The sequence below is a fragment of the Lontra canadensis genome, unplaced genomic scaffold (genome assembly GCF_010015895.1).
Source record: "Lontra canadensis isolate GAN:19392208 unplaced genomic scaffold, GSC_riverotter_1.0 scaffold9, whole genome shotgun sequence".
Taxonomy (NCBI): domain Eukaryota; kingdom Metazoa; phylum Chordata; class Mammalia; order Carnivora; family Mustelidae; genus Lontra; species Lontra canadensis.
In genome coordinates, this window is record NW_022631003.1 from 35,756,039 (window position 1) to 35,778,013 (window position 21,975).

A 21,975-nucleotide genomic window follows, 5' to 3' on the forward strand; every position below is an offset into this window, starting at 1 on the left:
ATTATGTCTTAGAGATGGAGCCAATAGGATGAAGGTGTAAGAAAGGATTTATGATAATTCTAAGTATTTATAAAATCCTCATAATATAAAAATGATCTTTTTACGAACACTTGCCTTCACAGACAATAATCCCATCTCTTAATGGCAAAAGGACAGATATTTTCTTCAAATAATGTTTGTGTTGGCTTAGAGACACACAACCTAAAAACTAAGCCTCTAAGAGATTCGATAAACTGACGCAAATGCTATTTTCCTTTAACTGTAGGAATTACTTAATTTTCTTCCATGGTGTCCTTAATCTTTGATGAAACATATTTTCAGATCAGGAATATTTGGAAGATACTGATTTTTTTTTTTAAGATTTTATTTATTTGTCAGAGAGAGAGAGAGAGCACACACGAGCAGGGGGAGGTGCTGAGGAAGAAGCAGACTCTTGCTGAGCAAGAAGCAGACTCTTGCTGAGCAAAGAGGCCAGTGCAGACTCAATCCATGACTTGAGCTGAAGACAGACACTTAACCAACTGAGCCACCCAGGCATCCAGATACTGATTTTCTTTTAAAGAGTTATTTGTAATTACTCTCCATTCCATAAGAGGTTATTGTGCATAGTTGAATAAGGAAAGGCATAGAAACTTTATTAGAGTGAAGCTAACTTACAAATGATCAATATTGATAGGCTGATGATATGCTAATGCTAAGAAGTACTTTATTTCAGCAGATTGAATTGCTTGATATTTTTGGAAGCTCAAAAACAAAAAGACCCAATAAACTAAATGTTATCATAAGGCATCAAGTGCCTTGTGGTCATTATTTCACCATTGCAGTATCTCTGGTTGCATGAATTTTATTTTTACATGTGTCCTCATAGACTGGCATGATCAAACTCCAATGGAGTACTTTACCCTATTGTGGTGATAAATATTTACTTTAGGAGGGAGAGAAGGTACTGCTGCTCATCTAGGACACACCTACATCTGTAGAACCAGGTACATAAAGACCTCTGTAGATGTTTCTTTGGAAATTGTTACCTTTGACCTAGTATGCCATGTTGTAGCTCCAGAAGAGAAAGGTGAGAGACATGACAAAGGGAAAAAAAATTCTCCAAAATTGTCAGAGTGCCAGGGTTTTTACCCCTGCATCTCAGTGTACTCTATATTTGTTGAAAAGCAAATGTTCTAGTGCACCTGGGTGGCATAGGTAGTTGAGCATCTGACTCTTGGTTTCAGCTCAGGTCATGGTTTCAGGGTTGTGGGATTGAACCTCACCAAGGGCTCTGTGCCGTGTGGAGTCTGCTCAAAGATTCTGTCTCCCTCTACCCCTACCCCTCCTCTCTAAAAATAAATACATCTAAGAAAGAAAGAAAGGGTGAGAGAGAGAGAGAGAGAGAAAGAAAGATAGATAGATGCCTGAATGATTTTTTTCTTCCCTAGTTGTCTTAACAGTAGTTCCTACTGCCATCTTAGGAGCTTGAACTAAATGGCTCTACATGATGGGTGGTTCCACTGAGGGAGTCTGGAATGTGTAGTAAGTGTGGTAATCATGTGAGACACAGATATCATTTGTTTTTGGTTTCCCTTTCTTTTCCTTTCCCTCTTGCCCAGGCATTAAAAATCTTCCTGTCAGGGGCGCCTGGGTGGCTCAGTTGGTTAAGCGACTGCCTTGGGCTCAGGTCATGATCCTGGAGTCCCAGGATCGAGTCCCGCATCGGGCTCCCAGCTCCGTGGGGAGTCTGCTTCTCCCTCTGACCTTCTCACCTCTCATGCTCTCTCTCACTGTCTCTCTCTCAAATAAATAAATAAAATCTTAAAAAAAAAAAATCTTCCTGTCAGGCCCCATATGTGCTGAAGTTCTATCTTCTAGCGTCTTAGTATAATCAGCTTTATAACAGTGGTTCAATTATTCTAAGACAGGTGAATTGAGAAGTTACTCCTTTTCGTGTGACTTTGCCTGGCATGAAGGAATAGTAACATTGAGTAACATTGAGTCAGCTTTCCTGGATTAGATATAACACAGCAGGTTTGTGTCCACATCTGGCTCCCATTCTTCTAAATTTTAGCTTGCAAAAGTCATTCTTTCCCATTCTATAAGTAACAACTATGATACTTGAAAGTTGCTAGTTATCAAGTTTAATTTTTACTCTTGAAGGAAAATACACACAAACCCTGCATGCAGAAGGGAAATCTTATGCCATTTTCCAGAAGAAGATTTTCCATATGACCTCTTTGTTTTCTCTTGTAGCTTTCAGGGCTGTTCACTGCCACAGTGAATGGTGGAACATGGGTCTGGCCATGGTCCTGGTGATTTTCATGTAATCAAACAAGTCTGGTGTTGGAAGTCAGAGATAATTCTATTGATTTTAGAAGAGAAAAATAGTCCTACACAGTTGAATTTGATTAAAAATATTGCTGCTGTGTAGAAGGTTGTAGAGGTGGTCTTTAGAAGTTAAGGACTATAATATTACTTAGGGAAAATGAAAGAGTTTTTTGTTTTTGTTTTTGTTTTTTAATGGAAGATGCCTACCTAGTAAAGGAATCCTATCTACTTTATCTTTCTTACTCTAATACTAGTACCTCTTTGACATGCAGATCACTGTGTTTGTCTCTAGGGGAAAATAAGCAAAACAAGTCAGGTCCTCTTCTCATGAAGCTTACTGCTTAGCAGGGAAGGCCACAAGGAAGTAAGAAAATAATTCCATAAGTAATTATTTGGTTAAACTTCTATAAATGACAGGAAGAAGTAGTACCGGATTTTTTTTTAATTTATTTATTTGATAGAGATCACAAGTAGTCAGAGAGGCAGGCAGAGAGAGAGAGAGGAGGAAGCAGGCTCCCCACTGAGCAGAGAACCCGATGTGGGGCTCGATCCCAGGACCCTGGGATCATGATCTGAGCCGAAAGCAGAGGTTTTAACCCACTGAGCCACCCAGGCGCCCCAGTAGTCCTGGATTTTAAAAGAACAAATAATAGTTTATTACTTATTATTACCTATTAATAATAATAGGTAACCTAACTGACTTGAGTCTGTGGGATCAACAAGGCTTTTTTAGAGGAATGCATAAATGAGTGATACTTGCTTATATTTTAAGGATAAACCAAAATTAATGAATCAAAAAAGTAAGGAGCTATAATATAAGTGGAGATAGAAGGTGGGGAAGAATATTCTTTTTTTTTTTAAATTTTTTGTTTTTTATAAACATATAATACATTTTTAGTGGGGAAGAATATTCTAATTCTTCTTCAGTCTTTCCGTGGTCTGCTGTAGTATCCTCTTCCTTTACATGGCCCTTAATTTGTCTTTGACTTCAGTTCTTCTCTAAGTATTTACAGCATAGCAATGTACATTTCTGGCCAAGATCTTTCTTCTGAAGACCTAATAGCTCCTCCAAAAAGTCTTATATAAGCTGCATATTGAGCACATCCAAACCGAGCTCATAAACTTCATATGTCCAATATCTCCTTCTCTTGTATCTTGGCAGGGTGTGTCCCCACCCACTGAAATCGGTTGGTACTTGCCCAACTCAGAGCTCAAAGGTTCAACCTAGATTCTTCTTTCTCTCCATTGCCTGCACAATCTAACCAGTTACTTTCCTTCTGTCTGTCCTTAACATTCTTATGCCTAATTAAATTTGCCTAGTTCAGGAGAATTCGATATGTGAACTATTCACTGCAATAACTCCCTCACCTTTCTTCATACTGTTATGAGATGTACCTTTCTGACACGAAAATCTAGTCCCCTCTTGCCTATAATTTTTTTTTAATTGACTGGCTAAAGCATACAAGAAATAGTCCAAAGGCCTTTCTATACTATACCAGGAGCTTTCATGGTCTGGTCCCTGTCTAACTTCTTAGCTTGTACCCTGCCATCCCCCTACCCTTACTATTGTGCTCTAGTAACTGAATTGCAGATGCACACCCGTCCTCTGCAATGCCCTTCCTTAGATTGTTAGACTCACTTTTTTCCTAGTGTCACCTCAGATATTTTCTCCTTGACAAAGCCTTCTCTTATTCTTCTAGGTAGATTGAAATGTACCTTCTGTAAGTAACTTATGTGGATGATCTCCTTAGTAGACTGAGATACCTTATAGCCAAAGCATGTTGTCTTTTTCTCTTTATCTGTTTCACATCTAGTCCAGCCCCTGGCTCTTTTCTATTTTTATTTGTGGGAAAACAGCACTCATGCATCTCTGTCTCTATCTCTATCTCAATCCTGTCTCTGCCTATCTTTCTAATCTCAACCTACAGCCCCCTCCAGCTACTACTCTAGCCCCTTCTTTTTGTAAATAAATAAAAAAACAAAAACAAAAATAAAAAACCCTCATTTGTCCTTTCCATTCCTCTTACTCTCCTCTTTCCTTAGCCCACTGCACTCTGGTTTCTATCTCTGTCACTTCACTGAAGCTATTAAGTCCATCAGTGCCATCCTAGTTTTTAAAATTCACTGGGTATTTTTTGATCATTATATTACTTGATCTCCTGGCCACTTGATGTTGTTGCCCATACCTTTTCCTTCAACAGGCTTCTTGCTTAGTTTCTACTCATGGCTGAGTTTACCTTAGAGCATTTGCCTGCTCCTCTTGGTCTTTTCTCCAGGTTTCTCTTCCTTAGCCATTTATGAAATAGTGCTGTTTTTCAGGTTCTGGCTTTGTTGCCTTCATTTCTGCCTCCATATATACTCGCCAGGCAATCAGATAGCTTCCTATGAATTTAGTTTCCTTTATCTGGTCTTGTACCTGTGTTCTATTATGAAACAAGCTATAATTGTTGGAAGTCATTTATTGACTTTTCATTAATTAAGGATGGAATCCAAAGCCCTTGATATCTAAGGCATGTCTTAGGAGGGAAAATCACGACCAAGTCCTCATTTGTTTACCAGCTATCTCTTCTGAGCTTCACATTCTGCTTCCTAGCTATGGTCATTCAGATATCCCTTGGGTACCTCAAGCAGAATGTGTCTAATATTGAATTTGCTATCTTCCCCCAACATATGCACTTCCTCATCTGTGTTTCCTGTCCACAACTTCTTCCTCTCTTGCATCCCCTCCCACCTTGTCAGTCACATAATCCTAGGTATCTTTGAAGGTGTCCACTTCTCTTCATTCATTCACTGTTACTCTAATTCAAAGCACTGCCTACGTATCTCCATTACTGACCACTTCCAGTGGTCGCTCTAGTCTTGGTCCTCCAATTCATTTGGTACATTCTGCAATCAGAGTGATATTTCTAAACTGAACCTATCTCACCCCCTCTTATGTAAACCCTTTCAGTATTTTTCTGTTCTGAAGACAAATTCAGTAACTCTGAAAATGGTTTACAAGCCCCTTTGCTCTCTGGCTATGCATGATTTTTAAGTTCACTACATACTTTTCTTCACTTGCAGTTTACACCCACATTATAGTCATGCCAAATTTACATCAGTTCCTCATAAGGCCAGGATAACTCAAGGCCATCCAGTATGTGTTTTACTGGGTCTAAAATACTCTTCATCTTTACTTCATCTACCCCGCTCTTGCTTGCCCCTCTGGCAGCAACTCTGCTGTATACCTGGTTTGCCAAATGTGGATGGGTTTTCTTTCCCTAGGGAGGTGATCAGTAAATACTTCAAAATTGATATTGAATAAATATAGTTGGAATTTAATGAATAATAATTGAAAAAAAAATTGATGCTTCCAAATTCATATGTCCAATTTGGGCTGACATTTTCAAACATCTGGTGAGCATTTTCATGATTCGAATTGGCACTTCTGGCTGAATGGCCATTAGGAAAATTAATGCATTAATTTCTGCCATACACCTGCTTCTCTTCATCTGTTTTCCATCTTGCTCAAATTAACTAAAATCATTGAGGTAATTCATTAGCTTTTTACCGTTAAAAAAAAAATCAAATTTCTTGATATCTACAGCATATTATGTGGAACTATCACTTAGGGGAAATTATATTTTTATGTATGTGTGAGCAAATTAAGTCAGGGAATAATCATTATTCAGAGGGAATTTTTTAGTCTGAGAGAGTTTTTTCCTACCTCCATTAACCATACCAAGATGTTATTAACAATGTGCATGTGTGAAAATCTTATCATTAGTAGCTCAATGCTAAACATCACCAGGCAACATACTTAGGTATATTTTCTTCACAAAAGCATATGATGCTTTCCAAAGCCAAATCAGATCTATTTTGGGGGTTCCACTGGACTTTAATTTTGTGTATAGTTTTAGAATTCAGATCTTTCAGAAGGATGGAATTCAATTACATTATTAAAAATCAGAACAATGGGGGAGGAGTCAAGATGGCGGAGGAGTCAAGATGGCAGGCTGACTACTGCAGGTAGCAGGAGATCAGCTAGATAGCTTATCTAAATTTTGCAAATACCCACAAATCCAATGGGAGATCGAAGAGAAGAAGAACAGCAATTCTAGAAACAGAAAATCAACCACTTTCTGAAAGGTAGGACTGGCAGAGAAGTGAATCCAAAGGGACAGGAAGATAGACTGCAGGGGGAGGGGCTGGCTCCCGGCAAGCGGCAAAGCAACGGAGCACAGAATCAGGACTTCTAAAAGTCTGTTCCGCTGAGGGACATCACTCCAGAGCCTACACCGGGGTGAAGCCCACGCAGGGTCAGCGTGGCCTCAGGTCCCGCAGGGTCACAGAAGGATCGGGGGTGTCTGAGTGTTGCAGAGCTTACAGGTATTAGAACGGGGAAGCCGGCTACAGAGACAGAGCCAAGGAGTGAGCTCTCAGCTCGGGGTTACCTTGAACCGGTCACAGGCTCGGTCAGTTCGGAGCGCGGCCGGAGGCCAGGGAGACGGGCGTAATTGGGCGCTATTCTCTGAGGGCACACTGAGGAGTGGGTCCCCGGGCTCTTGGCTCCTCCGGGCTGGAGACTGGGAGGCCGCCATTTTCATTCCCGTTCTCCGGAACTCTATGGAAAGCACTCAGGGAACAAAAGCTCCCTAAAGCAAACCCGAGCGGATTACTCAGCCCGGGCCCTGGTAAGGGCGGTGCAATTCCGCCTGGGGCAGAGACACTTGAGAATCACTACAACAGGCCCCTCCCCCAGAAGATCAACAAGAAATCTAGCCAGGACCAAGTTCACCTACCAAGGAGTGCAGTTTCAATACCAAGGAGAGCAGCGGAATTCCAGAGGAGAAAGCAAAGCACGGAACTCATGGCTTTCTCCCCATGATTCTTTAGTCTTGCAGTTAATTTAATTTTTTTTCTTTTTCAATTTTTTTTTCTCTTCTTCTGCTAATTTTTTTTAACTTCTACCCTTTTCTTTTTTAACATTTTTTAACTAGCTTATCTAATATATATATATATTTGTTTTTCTTTTTTATACTTTTTCTTTATTCCTTTTCTTTTTTTAATTGTTTCTTTCTTTATTTTTTTTTCTTTTGGAACCTCTTTTTATCCCCCTTTCCCCCCCCCCCCCCCCCGATTTGGGATCTCTTCTGATTTGGTTAAAGCATATTTTCCTGGGGTCTTTGCCACCCTTTTAGTATTTGCCACCTTTTTAGTATTTTACTTGCTCCTTCATATACTCTTATATGGACAAAAAGAACAAGAGGCAGTACCAAAGGCTCGGGACCTAATCAATACAGACATTGGTAATATGTCAGATCTAGAGTTCAGAATGACGATTCTCAAGGTTCTAGCTGAGCTCAAAAAAGGCATGGAAGATATTAGAGAAACCCTCTCGGGAGATATAAAACCCCTTTCTGGAGAAATAAAAGAACTAAAATCTAACCAAGTTGAAATCAAAAAAGCTATTAATGAGGTGCAATAAAAAATGGAGGCTCTCACTGCTAGGATAAATGAGGCAGAAGAAAGAATTAGCGATATAGAAGACCAAAGGACAGAGAATAAAGAAGCTGAGCAAAAGAGGGACAAACAGCTACTGGACCACGAGGGGAGAATTCGAGAGATAAGTGACACCAAAAGACGAAACAACATTAGAATAATTGGGATTTCAGAAGAAGAAGAAAGAGAGAGGGGAGCAGAAGGTTTATTGGAGAGAATTTCCCTAATATGGCAAAGGGAACAAACATCAAAATCCAGGAGGTGCAGAGTACCCCCCTCAAAATCAATAAGAATAGGTCTACACCCCGTCACCTAATAGTAAAATTTACAAGTCTTAGTGACAAAGAGAAAATCCTGAAAGCAGCCCGGGGAAAGAAGTCTGTAACAAACAATGGTAAAAATATTAGATTGGCAGCAGACTTATCCACAGAGACCTGGCAAGCTAGAAAGAGCTGGCATGATATATTCAGAGCACTAAACGAGAAAAACATGCAGCCAAGAATACTATATCCAGCCAGGCTATCAATGAAAATAGAAGGAGAGAATAAAAGCTTCCAGGACAAACAAAAACTGAAAGATTTTGCAAACACCAAACCAGCTCTACGGAAATATTGAAAGGGGTCCTCTAAGCAAAGAGAGAGCCTAAAAGTAGTAGATCAGAAAGGAACAGAGACAATATACAGTAACAGTCACCTTACAGGCAATACAGTGGCACTAAATTCATATCTCTCAATAGTTACCCTGAATGTTAATGGGCTAAATGCCCCAATCAATAGACACAGGGAATCAGAATGGATAAAAAAACAAAACCCATCTATATGTTGCCTACAAGAAACTCATTTTAAACCCGAAGACATCTCCAGATTTAAAGTGAGGGGGTGGAAAACAATTTACCATTCTAATGGACATCAGAAGAAAGCAGGAGTGGCAATCTTTATATCCGATCAATTAGATTTTAAGCCAAAGACTATAATAAGAGATGAGGAAGGACACTATATCATACTCAAAGGATCTGTCCAACAAGAAGATCTAACAATTGTAAATATCTATGCCCCTAACGTGGGAGCAGCCAACTATATAAACCAATTAATAACAAAATCAAAGAAACACTAGACAATAATACAATAATAGTAGGGGACTTTAACACTCCCCTCACTGAAATGGACAGATCATCCAAGCAAAAGATCAACAAGGAAATAAAGGCCTTAAATGACACACTGGACCAGATGGACATCACAGATATATTCAGAGCACTTCATCCCAAAGCAACAGAATACACATTCTTCTCCAGTGCACATGGAACATTCTCCAGAATAGATCACATCCTCGGTCCTAAATCAGGTCTGAACCGGTATCAAAAGATTGGGATCATTCCCTGCATATTTTCAGACCACAATGCTGTGAAGCTAGAACTCAAATCACAAGAGGAAATTTGGAAAGAACCCAAATACATGGCGACTAAACAGCATCCTTCTAAAGAATGAATGGGTCAACCAGGAAATTAAAGAAGAATTGAAAAAAGTCATGGAAACAAATGATAATGAAAAGACAATGGTTCAAAATCTGTGGGACACAACAAAGGCAGTCCTGAGAGGAAAATATATAGCGGTACAAGCCTTTCTCAAGAAACAAGAAAGGTCTCAGGTACACAGCCTAACCCTACACCTAAAGGAGCTGGAGAAAGAACAAGAAAGAAACCATAAACCCAGAAGGAGAAGAGAAATCATAAAGATCAGAGCAGAAATCAATGAAATAGAAACCAAAAAAACAATAGAACAAATTAACGAAACTAGGAGCTGGTTCTTTGAAAGAATTAATAAGATTGATAAACCCCTGGCCAGACTTATCAAAAAGAAAAGAGAAAGGACCCAAATCAGTAAAATAATGAATGAAAGAGGAGAGATCACAACTAACACCAAAGAAATACAGACAATTATAAGAACATACTATGAGCAACTCTACGCCAACAAATTTGACAATCTGGAAGAAATCGATGCATTCCTAGAGACATATAAACTACCACAACTGAACCAGGAAGAAATAGAAAGCCTGAACAGACCCATAACCAGTAAGGAGATTGAAACAGTCATCAAAAATCTCCAAACAAACAAAAGCCCAGGGCCAGACGGCTTCCCTGGGGCATTCTACCAAACATTTAAAGAAGAACTAATTCCTATTCTCCCGAAACTGTTCCAAAAAATAGAAATGGAAGGAAAACTTCCAAACTCATTTTATGAGACCAGCATCACCTTGATCCCAAAACCAGACAAGGATCCCATCAAAAAAGAGACTACAGACCAATATCCTTGATGAACACAGATGTGAAAATTCTCACCAAAATACTAGCCAATAGGATTCAACAGTACATTAAAAGGATTATTCACCACGACCAAGTGGGATTTATTCCAGGGCTGCAAGGTTGGTTCAACATCCACAAATCAATCAATGTGATACAACACATTAATAAAAGAAAGAACAAGAACCATATGATACTCTCAATAGATGCTGAAAAAGCATTTGACAAAGTACAGCATCCCTTCCTGATCAAAACGCTTTAGAGTGTAGGGATAGAGGGCACATACCTCAATATTATCAAAGCCATCTATGAAAAACCCACTGCAAATATCATTCTCAATGGAGAAAAACTGAGAGTTTTTCCACTAAGGTCAGGAACACGGCAAGGATGTCGTTATCACCACTGCTATTCAACAGAGTACTAGAAGTCCTAGCCTCAGCAATCAGACAACAAAAGGAAATTAAAGACATCCAAATTGGCAAAGAAGTCAAACTATCACTCTTCGCAGATGATATGATACTTTATGTGGAAAACCCAAAAGACTCCACCCCAAAACTGCTAGAACTTGTACAGGAATTCAGTAAAGTATCAGGATATAAAATCAATGCATAGAAATCAGCTGCATTTCTCTAAACCAACAACAAGACAGAAGAAAGAGAAATTAAGGAGTCAATCCTTAATTTTGCACCCAAAACCATAAGATACCTAGGAATAAACCTAACCAAAGAGGCTAAGAATCTATACTCAGAAAACCATAAAGTACTCATGAAAGAAATTGAGAAAGACACAAAGAAATGGAAAAATGTTCCATGCTCCTGGATTGGAAGAATAAATATTGTGAAAAGGTCTATGCTACCTAAAGCAATCTACACATTTAATGCAATTCCTATCAAAATACCATCCATTTTTTTCAAAGAAATGGACCAAATAATCCTAAAATTTATATGAACCAGAAAAGACCTCGAATAGCCAAAGGAATATTGAAAAAGAAAGCCAAAGTTGGTGGCATCACAATTCCGGACTTCAAGCTCTATTACAAAGCTGTCATCATCAAGACAGCATGGTACTGGCACAAAAACAGACACATAGATCAATGGAACAGAATAGAGAGCCCAGAAATAGACATTAAAATAATGTCAACTCTATGGCCAACTAATTCTCGACAAAGCAGGAAAGAATGTCCAATGGAAAAAAGACAGCCTCTTCAATAAATGGTGTTGGGAAAATTGGACAGCCACATGCAGAAAAATGAAATTGGACCATTTCCTACACCACACATGAAAATAGACTCAAAATGGATGAAGGACCTCAATGTGAGAAAGGAATCCATCAAACTCCTTGAGGAGAACACAGGCAGCAACCTCTTCGACCTCAGCCACAGCAACATCTTCCTAGGAACATCGCCAGAGGCAAGGGAAGCAAGGGCAAAAATGAACTATTGGGATTTTATCAAGATCAAAAGCTTTTGCACAGCAAAGGAAACAGTTAACAAAACCAAAAGACAACTGACAGAAAGGGAGAAGATATTTGCAAACGACATGTCAGATAAAGGGCTAGTACCCAAAATTTATAAAGAACTTAGCAAACTCAACACCCCAAGAACAAATAATCCAGTCAAGAAATGGGCAGAGGACATGAACAGACATTTCTGCAAAGAAGACATCTAGATGGCCAACAGACACACAAAAAAGTGCTCCACATCCTGCAAAGAAGACATCTAGATGGCCAACAGACACACAAAAAAGTGCTCCACATCACTTGGCATCAGGGAAATACAAATCAAAACCACAATGAGATATTACCTCACACCAGTCAGAATGGCTAAAATGAACAAGTCAGGAAATGACAGATGCTGGCGAGGATGCGGAGAAAGGGGAACCCTCCTACACTGTTGGTGGGTATGCAAGCTGGTGCAACCACTCTGGAAAACAGCATGGAGGTTCCTCAAAATGTTGAAAATAGAACTACCCTATGACCCAGCAATTGCACTACTGGGTATTTACCCTAAAGATACAAACGTAGTGATCCGAAGGGGCATGTGCACCCGGATGTTTATAGCAGCAATGTCTACAATAGCCAAACTATGGAAAGAACCTAGATGTCCATCAACAGATGAACGGATAAAGAAGAGGTGGTATATATACACAATGGAATACTATGCAGCCATCAAAAGAAATGAAATCTTGCCATTTGCGACGACGTGGATGGAACTAGAGGGTATCATGCTTAGCGAAATAAGTCAATCGGAGAAAGACAACTATCATATGATCTCCCTGATATGAGGAAGTGGAGATGCAACATGGGGGGTTAAGGGGGTAGCAGAAGAATAAATGAAACAAGATGGGATCGGGAGGGAGACAAACCATAAGTGACTCTTAATCTCACAAAACAAACTGAGGGTTGCTGGGGGGAGGGGGGTTGGGAGAAGGGGGTGGGGTTATGGACATTGGGGAGGGTATGTGCTATGGTGAATGCTGTGAAGTGTGTAAACCTGGCGATTCACAGACCTGTACCCCTGGTGATAAAAATATATGTTTATAAAAAATATAAAAAAATTTAAATAAAGAAAAAAATTAAATATTATTATAAATATTTAAAAATATTTAAAAAATCAGAACAATAAAATGAACAGGTCCTCAGGTGTTTTTCCCCCATAACATAGACATAACTAAATGTTTTTATTTTTTTATTTTTTTATAACTAAACGTTCTTAGACAAACATCTCTTTGTACATGAATCATATCAAACAATAATTATACCCAAATGTTGCAGTTTGACCCATTATACACTTCTGTTTTTCTCACCAGTTCCTTAAGGGCCAGGCTGTGTCTAAACATTTTAAGTTTAGATCCCCCTAAATGTTCTTCCTTTCATGTTGTAGGGTAGTTAATTAGGAATTTAAATAGATTAAATTTGAATTTTAGGGGCACCTGGGTGGCTCAGTCAGTTAAGCAGCTGCCTTCAGCTCACGTCATGATCCCAAGTTCCCTAGATCGAGCCCTGCATGGGGATCCCTGGTCAGTGGGGAGCCTGCTTCTCCCTCTTCCTCTGCCCCTTCTCCTGCTTGTGCTCTTTCTCAAGTAAATAGATAAAATCTTTAATATAATAATAATAATAAATTTGATATTTAAAGTTAGGGAGGCTTTGGAGATACCAAATCCTTAAATAGACTAGGAAACTATTCTAGGAAGATTACAAATATTTATATAGCTAGTTGGAACAGAGTTGAGGTAGAAAACAGATCATTGTATGAACCCGGATTTTGTATGTAATAGGACAGTGCTGTCTATCTTTTGGAAGCCTACTAATTATTTCCTCGCTGATGAAGACATAAAGAAAATTATCATTTCATCTGGTTTGTCTTTAAAATAATGTCAAAACCCATTTGGGAAAGAAATATAGTTATTTAATATGATTTGTATTTATTTTATTTCTTACCCGATATATGCACAGATTCACTCTATATTTATATTTCATAATTAATGAACATTGTTTGCCATACTTGCAGTGTAAATGAATCTGAACCTTCTTTTGAAGCAACCAGAAGGTATTATTTCTATTTTAATCTGCGTTTAATAAAAAATAACTTTCTTTCTCAGACTTTACTCATAATCTCTTACTCCTGGTCATTTTATTCATTCTTATAGTGTATGAAGTTTTTATTAAAATGTGCCAACATATTTCCAGTAGCAGTGGTTCCCAACATTTATAGGCTGCTAAAAAAAATCTAACTTGTCAAACAAAATCGCCCATTGTGTCAATGATTTTCTTCTCCGTGAATCACAGATGTCTCAACTTTGGCTGAGACTCAAACTGTTCTTAGCAAATTGGTTTTGGGACTTCATGAAATAAAAAAGCAAGAATATATATATTGTTTATGAGTTAAACAATGATGGGATCTGTCCCTAAGCTAGAGATGGGAAGACTGGGAGCAGGGAAGGGAAGCAGACATGTCAGAAGTTGGGAACCACTGTTTTACTACACATATGGTTATCTAAGAGACTACTAGCATACTGTATATCATCATGTCTTTTAAACTCCTAAGACATAATGTTTTAGGATGATTACTGAGCATTTCTAATTTTTCCTTTTCTTAACCTTACTATCTTTTAACCTTGATTCCTTGATTACTACTTACAGACCATGAACTAACTGTGAATTTTGACTTTTAAGCTGATCCCTTTCCTACCCCAATCCCATTGTCTTCTTTATCTTCAACTCACATGTATTTTCCTGGTTATTGCAAATTAAAGTCTGATGTGTAGACATCTGGTAGAATTTGCAAGCAAAAAAAAAAAAAAAATGGGGGAGGAGGAAGAGGTTACAATTTTTAAAAAATAAACTATTTCAATATGTTTTGAAATATGTAGTTTTTAAATGTGTAGTTATTTCAATCTTGAAGTATATGCTCAATATATTATTCTTTGTTTTGAAATAATTAAATATTATCTATTACCTTAAAATATGTTAACATGATTAAGCCACAGACACAGTACCAATTCATGTCTTTTTCTAAGGTCTGCATATAAAATTAATAGTTACGTAAAGTGCTTTTAGTAAAGTAAAATATCTATGGCTATCAGAGAGCGTGTTGCTATTGATCTTTTAATTATCTTAAAAATTACACTCATTTTAGAAAGTAAATTTTCAATTTATTTAAACACTTCTTTAGCATAGCAAAATCAAATTTTGCACATTGGGAGACATTTTGATTAAATTCAAGTCCTTTTAATTTAGGTGAAATACTTAACCATTAAATAATAAGGTTGGTGGTTATTAAAATATTCTTTCTTGAAAGTTTTCCATTTCTGTGTCTGAGATATTTTAACAACTTTCATTTTCCTTAGTTTTACTAAAATACACACAGCACAACACCCTTGTATAATTTGGGGGTTTTGTTTTTCTTTTTCATTTTCCAGTAGGAACAGGTATTCTGTGGCGTATGCGGCTCAAAAGCCTTGGCTATTAAATGCTACAGTAGAAGAAAATATCACCTTTGGAAGTCCTTTCAACAAACAGAGGTAATTTTGAATGTATAAAATTTAGAATGAAAATGAGCAACTATTTCTAATCCTTATGTTTGGTTCATGGTTTCTGCAACTTTTATAGCCATGACTTCCTTTTTTCCCTGGTTGCCTGCTTCCACCCCCACTGTAAGGTCTTCTGAGTCAACTTTTTAAAGAGAAGTCTTACTGGAAGTCTCAGCTCATCCTATACATTTATTGAGAACAACTTGTACACCAAAACTAAATAGCTGAAATGGAATTGGGGGTATGGGGCAGGGGAGTTACTGAGGTTACCGGTGAGTAGAAGGAAAAATCCAAGGAGCAGAAGGAAAGGTACTAGTGTGAAGAAGAGGAAGAATGTGGGATCTGAGAGGTATAGTTACGGAGAGTGGCCAGAATATGCCATCTCTCAACCGTCTTTAAATACCACCAAAGTGCACAAAGGCATAACCCTTTCCTGAAGCCATCACCTCGAACCTTGAAAGTTAAGCATTATGTCAGGGGAGATCAACTTATTTAGTAATGGAGGCTCTGCTAGAGTAACAAAAACTTATTTGACAAAAAAATCAATGGGTTTACAAAAAAAAAATTAGGTCACTGGAAAGGCATAAGGAGAGGAGGGAAGAGGAAAGCAGATAGTGTGGGAGGACGAACCTAAGTTACATAGGATCTCTTGGGGCCTGGGGAACAAAAGTCAGAAAAGGACTTATGTGTATTGACAGTGGTAAACTAGATTATAAACAAAAGCTGAAAGGATGTAGTGGAGTGCCTTAAAAGCCAACTGGATATAATTCAGTGCATTCTGGGAGGTACAGTAAGTTTTAGAAAGGGGAATAACAAAGTAAATGTGATGTTTAATCTGGAAGTGTAATGGTAGATACATACAGGATGAATCTGAATTCGTAGCAAGGAGACATTTAGACGTTTATTGGAATAATCGTCCATGCAGCATTCATTGCCTGCACTCGGGGGTGACTGCAGAAATTGAAAAGAAGAGACAGTTGACAGAAAACCATTCTAGAATAAGAATGGAAAAATAAGAGCAAGGAGAAGAAGGATTTCTCAAGAATGACTTTTTAATATTTTAAGACTAGATGATTGAGAAAGTGAAACTGTGGATATTTTCCCCAGCATTCCCTATCTCCATGCTTCCCTAAACTTCCAATTTATCATTTCTAGTCCCAGCCTTAGATCTATTTGTGGATCGTCAGTCCTCAACCCTTTCCATTTCTCCTCCTTTCTCCAGGCAGACCATATGCACAGACACCCACCCACAACCTGTTTCAGCTCTAGTGAGTCTCCTGCTGTCCCTAAAAGGCACTATGACCTTTTCACCTTCATGCAGTTCGTGAAGTTTCCTTTTCCTCATTTTCTTCCTGGCCAATTACAACTCATCTATCTGGATACAGCTTACGTGTTGCCTCCTTTCCAAAGCTGTCACTAAGTTCTCAAAGTGGTCAGCCATTTCTATGTATTCCAGGAGCATTATACACCTACCTCTGCTGTAGTGCCTAAGGAGATCCATTTTATTATATGTTTATTAGTCTTCTACTCCATTTAGTAGTTTTCTCAGAGTGAGATCCAATATCTAACTATCTTTGTATCCATAAAGCTACCATTGAGGCTAATCTGTACTAAATTGCTCAACAAATGTTTTATTTTGGCTTCCAAGATATTGAATTCCAAGATATTGAATACTTTAAGAGCAGTATATTGATAATGACCTAAAAAATCAAAATAATTTCTCCCAAAGGTACAAAGCTGTTACAGATGCCTGTTCTCTTCAGCCAGATATTGACTTACTACCTTTTGGAGACCAAACTGAAATTGGAGAGAGGGTGAGCTATGCATAGTTTAATTAAACAATAAACAAAAATCTAGAAAAGTCTTCTGGTTGTCTTTCACTTTTAATGGAGCATAATGAAATCTGAGAACATAGGAGCTGTGCCTTGTCCAAGTGACAAGTTCCAGAAACAGGAGCACAGGAGTTTTAAAGCCACTCTTAAGTATTTGTTGGGTAACCACCATCTAAGTAACATTGTGCTAGCTACTAGAGAGTTCTTAAGAAATATGCAGTTCCTGTCTTTGATCAAATGCATTTTTACTTACTTTGAGTTGAAATTGAGGCTGCTTCCAACTTCTTCCACTCTTGTTAACATCTATTTAATCTTGTTAAAGTGGCCTTTTTTTCCTTTGTATAAACATGTTTTATGATGACATCGTACTATTCTGGGCAGCTAAAAAATATTTATGCCTCTATACAATCTTTATGACAATTTTGGCTAAAATTTTTTGACCCTCATAGGTTTGAACTACTGGGCATAAATTTTATACATTATCTATGTTTACAGCAAATTTGTTATATGGGTGTTCTAATTACTGCATATTGCAACTAAGGAAGCTAAGTGGTGAAAGGTTGAAGAGCTTGCCTAGTTAGTGGTATAGCTGAGATTTGTGGAACTCTGTAGTTGGTGTGTGTGTGTGTGTTTAATTATCTTAGTCACTATACATTATATCATTAGTTTTTGATGTAGTGTTCCATGATTCATTGTTTGCATATAACACCCAGTGCTCTTAATGCCTTTTCTTGACTTCAGCACAGTATGGTATCTAAGACTATGGACTCCTTAGTTTCCTAGTGTGTAAAGGGAATGCTACTCATATATTGGAATTGCTATAAGGAATAAAAAAAATAAGGAATGTAAATGCATTCACACAAGCCTAGCACATATTAAGTGCTCAGCATAGTTTAAAATTTTTTATAATTAGAACTTGATTATAAAATGCATTGCAACAGAATTATAATTCTGTTGAACTTAATTGATAGTATCAAATTTAAGAAGTATGTATGAAGTAAACTACAGACACAATTCACAAAACTAGTAAAAATTTTGGAGTTACTTGCTGTGTTTAGCAGTCAACTCACCACGTGTTTGGTTATTGATGCTTTTGTACAGCAGAGCTATCTATCAGAGTGAGAAAAGGATCTATGGTACCAGTCAAAAATCATCTTAACATAATTATTAAGTATTGACCAGTACTTTAAAAAGTATTAATTATAAAGTATTGAACAGAAAATTGACAATTTTCATTTTACCTCACCACTGTTATCACAATTTAATTAATAAATTACCATTAATTTAAGATTTTTTAAAAGGAAGTTTGTATTTTAAAGAAAATTTGTAAACAGTAGATCAGTTACTACTGGAAAGGGTGGATGCTTATGGTTACTTCTTCTCTAGGGCATCAACCTGAGTGGGGGTCAGAGGCAAAGAATCTGTGTGGCACGAGCTCTCTATCAAAATACCAACATTGTCTTTTTGGTGAGAATATTCCTTTATTTCTACTTCATTTTTTCCTCCGGACAAATGAGCCTTTAGAGACAAGTCAAGCAACTAAAGGAAAGACAGTTTAACTTCTGAAATCTTAAAGAATGTAAAGGAAACTGAATCCCATAGTACAAACCAGATCAACACATAAGGTTGAAAGTTGGGGTATCTGGATTGGAATCCAAGTGACTTAGGTGCCCTGAATTGTTGCTTATATGAGATTCATAACCACAAGAATCATTAATGAAAAAGTCTGTATGGTGTTGGATCAAATGGACAGGTTCATAGGTCTTCTCACTTATATTGCTGATAAAAAAGGGATTAGAAGATACACTCTTGGTGGATAGAGGGTAAGTATGCATAGTACTCCATTCCTGTGGTGTGAAATTCAGGCTGTGCATGACCTTTGACCGTGAAGCTTTCTAAAAATATAGAAATTTTGGTACCACCCTCAACATAGAGTCTAGAGTCTGAGTCTAGAGTCTGAGTCTTAAAAAGCTCCTTGGATGAGTCTCATGTATATCGTGGGTAAAAAACTTGGTTCTCCCCATGGATCAATAAACAGAATTTGATGGTTATGTTTATTACAAATTTTGCTATAGTTTGGTTCCTCTAGCAGGAGGTAGCTAAAATAACTAACTTACAAGTATGTATATAAGAGATTAGCAGACTATGTAAATGTTTCCTTTCCCTGCCTTCTTCTGTGTCATTATTCACCATTTATAAATCTGGTTTCCAGACTTACTTTACAGTTTTCACTCTACCTAATATTGAGAAGCACTTCAAAAAGTAGGTTTTAGAGTTTCCCACTAAATTTGGATCTATTGCTGGGGACAGGAATAGAATTTGGACACACTAGAAATTTGCTTCAGGTTAATATCCCTAAGAATACCTGTCCCCAAAATTTTCCAGAAAAACACACCATTAAAACCATAGAAGGACCTAGCAGTAACTTATGTAATTGTAAATCCCTTTCACAGTGGATAGACCCACAGCTGGAAGTGACTTCTTGAGTCTTGGGATCAGTTAATGCCTGAACCACCTGAAGACCAAATGACTTAGGAATCTGAAAGAAACCAAGGTTCTCTGGGTGTAGTATTCTATCCCTGTTCATTCCATTGCCTTCAGTTTAATGACCTTTACTTATTTCAGTTGTAGAGTCAGGGAATTCAAAGAAGTCCTAGGATTAACATTGTAGATTCCCATATCCATTCATCATAGGATTACTTTTCACACATCACCTCTAAGAGCTTTTTGATGACTCTCTCTGAAGACAGATTGCTTAACTTCAAGATGGCCTTTTCCTTGTTGGTCAGTGTATAAATTTCTGACTGCTGCCATAACAAATTGCCATAATTAGTGATTTAAGTAATAATATGATGTGATGGTTCTGTAAATTAGAAGTCCGATATGTATCTCACTGAGTGAAAATTCTTGTAAACAGGGCTGTGTTCTCTTTTGGAGGCTTGAGGAGAAAGTCCATTTCTTTGCCTTTTCCAGCTTCTAGAGGCTGCCCACACTCCTAGGTGCATGGCTGCTTTCCTTCCTCATCAAAACCAGCAACTTTGTATCTCTGGCCATTTTTACTAGTCACATTTCCTCCCTTCACAACTGGGAAAGTTCTCTGCTCTTGAGGATTTGTGTAATTGGTTTGGACCTATCTGGATTATCCAGGATAATCTTCCAATCTCAAGGTCTTTAATCTTAATCATATGTGCAAAGTCCCATTTAACATGTAAGGTAACATTGTTACAGGTTCTGGGGATTAGGACATCTTTGGAGGCTGTTATTCTGCCTACCACGGATAACTCTTATTGGAAAGTTATTATGTGATTAAAATTTACATCTGTGGATTTTTCACTAATTGATTTTCCTTCTGCTTCTGCAACAGCATTATTTCTTTTCTTCATCCATAATCAACATTTTAATATTATTTCCACAATTCACCTTACTTTACTTTTCTCTAAGCTAAGCAAGCTTAGTATTTTTAATTCTTCCACAGTAATATAATTTCTCTAACTTTTCTTCATCCTGGATATAATAGTGTTCTTCAGAGTCCCTTGAAAAAGTGTGTTCCAGATGTACTCTGGTCAGCTCAGATAACCTTAAAACTATTGGATTTTATGATCTAAATACTATATATACTTTATTGCAACCTGAAATTTAATAATATTTTAGCAGCAAAATATCTCTGTTGATGTGTTTTAATAATTACCTCAAAATGATATCTAACACTTTCATTGTTTAAAAATTCACAAAGCACTCAGTGTTATCCCATCTGCTTCTTATGAGTGTGATGTGAGGGTAGACGGTATCCCCATGTTAGATGAAGAAAAGATGCATAGAGTGCCTTAGCCAAGGACTAATGACTAGTGAGTAGCGAAGTCTGGCTAGGATAGCATGTCTGTTGAGTATTGTTTTTCTGATCAGGGAAGATTCTCTGGTATTAAAAAGTATATATTACTGTGAAATTGCTACCTATATTGTCCTATTTTCCCTTTCCTTTTGCCTTCCCCCCTTCCCTGCCTTCTTTCCCTTCCTCCATCTCTCTCTTCCCTTTTCCAACCCTTCTCCTTCCTTCCCTCCTTCTTTCCATCCATTAATAGTTTGTAAACGTCCTCAGTGCCATCATCTGTGATGGGTAGAAGAAACAAAGGAGAAAAAGACATTATTCCTATCTTTAAGGACCTTGTGTGAATAATTACTTGGATGATGTTATGTTTTGCTTTAATTAAACTTAATCACATTAGCCTTTACACAATATCAAAGCCAAATGGAAACAGCTTAATGATGTATCAAGGATATTAGTTATTTTTGAAGTTTTATGGCATCTACTAATGTGCTGTGTATATCAGTAAATATATTTGTTATTTCCAAACGTATAGCCATGCAAAACATAGAAAGCTTATTCAGAAAGCCTGGGTGCCTCTGTCAGTTAAGCAGCTGCCTTCAGCTCCGGTTATGATGCCCAGGTCCTGGGATGGGGTCCCGCATTGGGTTTCCAGCTCAGTAGGGAAGACTGCTTCTCTTTCTCCCTCTCCCTGCTGCTTCCCCTGCTGGTGTGCTATCTCTCTGTTTGTCAAATAAAAATCTTAAGAATTTTTTTTTTTAAAAGCTAATTCAATCTCCTATTCATTCTTCTTCTTGGAACATTTCAAAAATAATGGTCATTAAGATGATCCAGAGTTCTGAAAGATTTTGAAGTATCTCACAGGTCATCGAAAGAAATTTCAGGACGATCAAGACAATTGTGTCATTAAGCCCATTTTGTTTAATTACCATGTTTGAAATATATATACACACACATTAAGATATATATGGGTATGTGTATATGTGTGTGTGTCTGTATAACGATATCATTTTATTAACTGAAATATCACATTGTCCAAAATTTTGCATTATTTAAATGATTTAAATAAATGATATTACAGTTGGCATTTCTCTGTTGTTAAATGTATTCCAATAAAAGCCATTTGAGGACATTAATTAAATCACCTCTTTATTCATCACTATGAAATCAGTAGACTGATTTTTTTTTTTTTAAGATTTT

The 21,975-nt window shown here is 37.5% G+C and overlaps 1 protein-coding gene across 11 annotated transcripts in view; it reads left to right on the forward strand.

Annotated features, from left to right (window-relative positions):
* ABCC9 (ATP binding cassette subfamily C member 9) overlaps window positions 1-21,975 on the forward strand; it is a 144,724-nt gene that overhangs the window by 70,279 nt on the left and 52,470 nt on the right. For 9 of the 11 annotated variants that reach the window (XM_032855299.1, XM_032855304.1, XM_032855295.1 and 6 more), the window contains 4 exons: window positions 13,599-13,637; window positions 15,010-15,111; window positions 16,850-16,934; window positions 18,339-18,419. In XM_032855299.1, coding sequence (XP_032711190.1) covers window positions 13,599-13,637; window positions 15,010-15,111; window positions 16,850-16,934; window positions 18,339-18,419 — 307 coding nt within the window. The remainder of the gene's footprint in view (window positions 1-13,598; window positions 13,638-15,009; window positions 15,112-16,849; window positions 16,935-18,338; window positions 18,420-21,975) is intronic. The other 2 variants (XM_032855306.1, XM_032855305.1) reach the window with 1 other exon arrangement.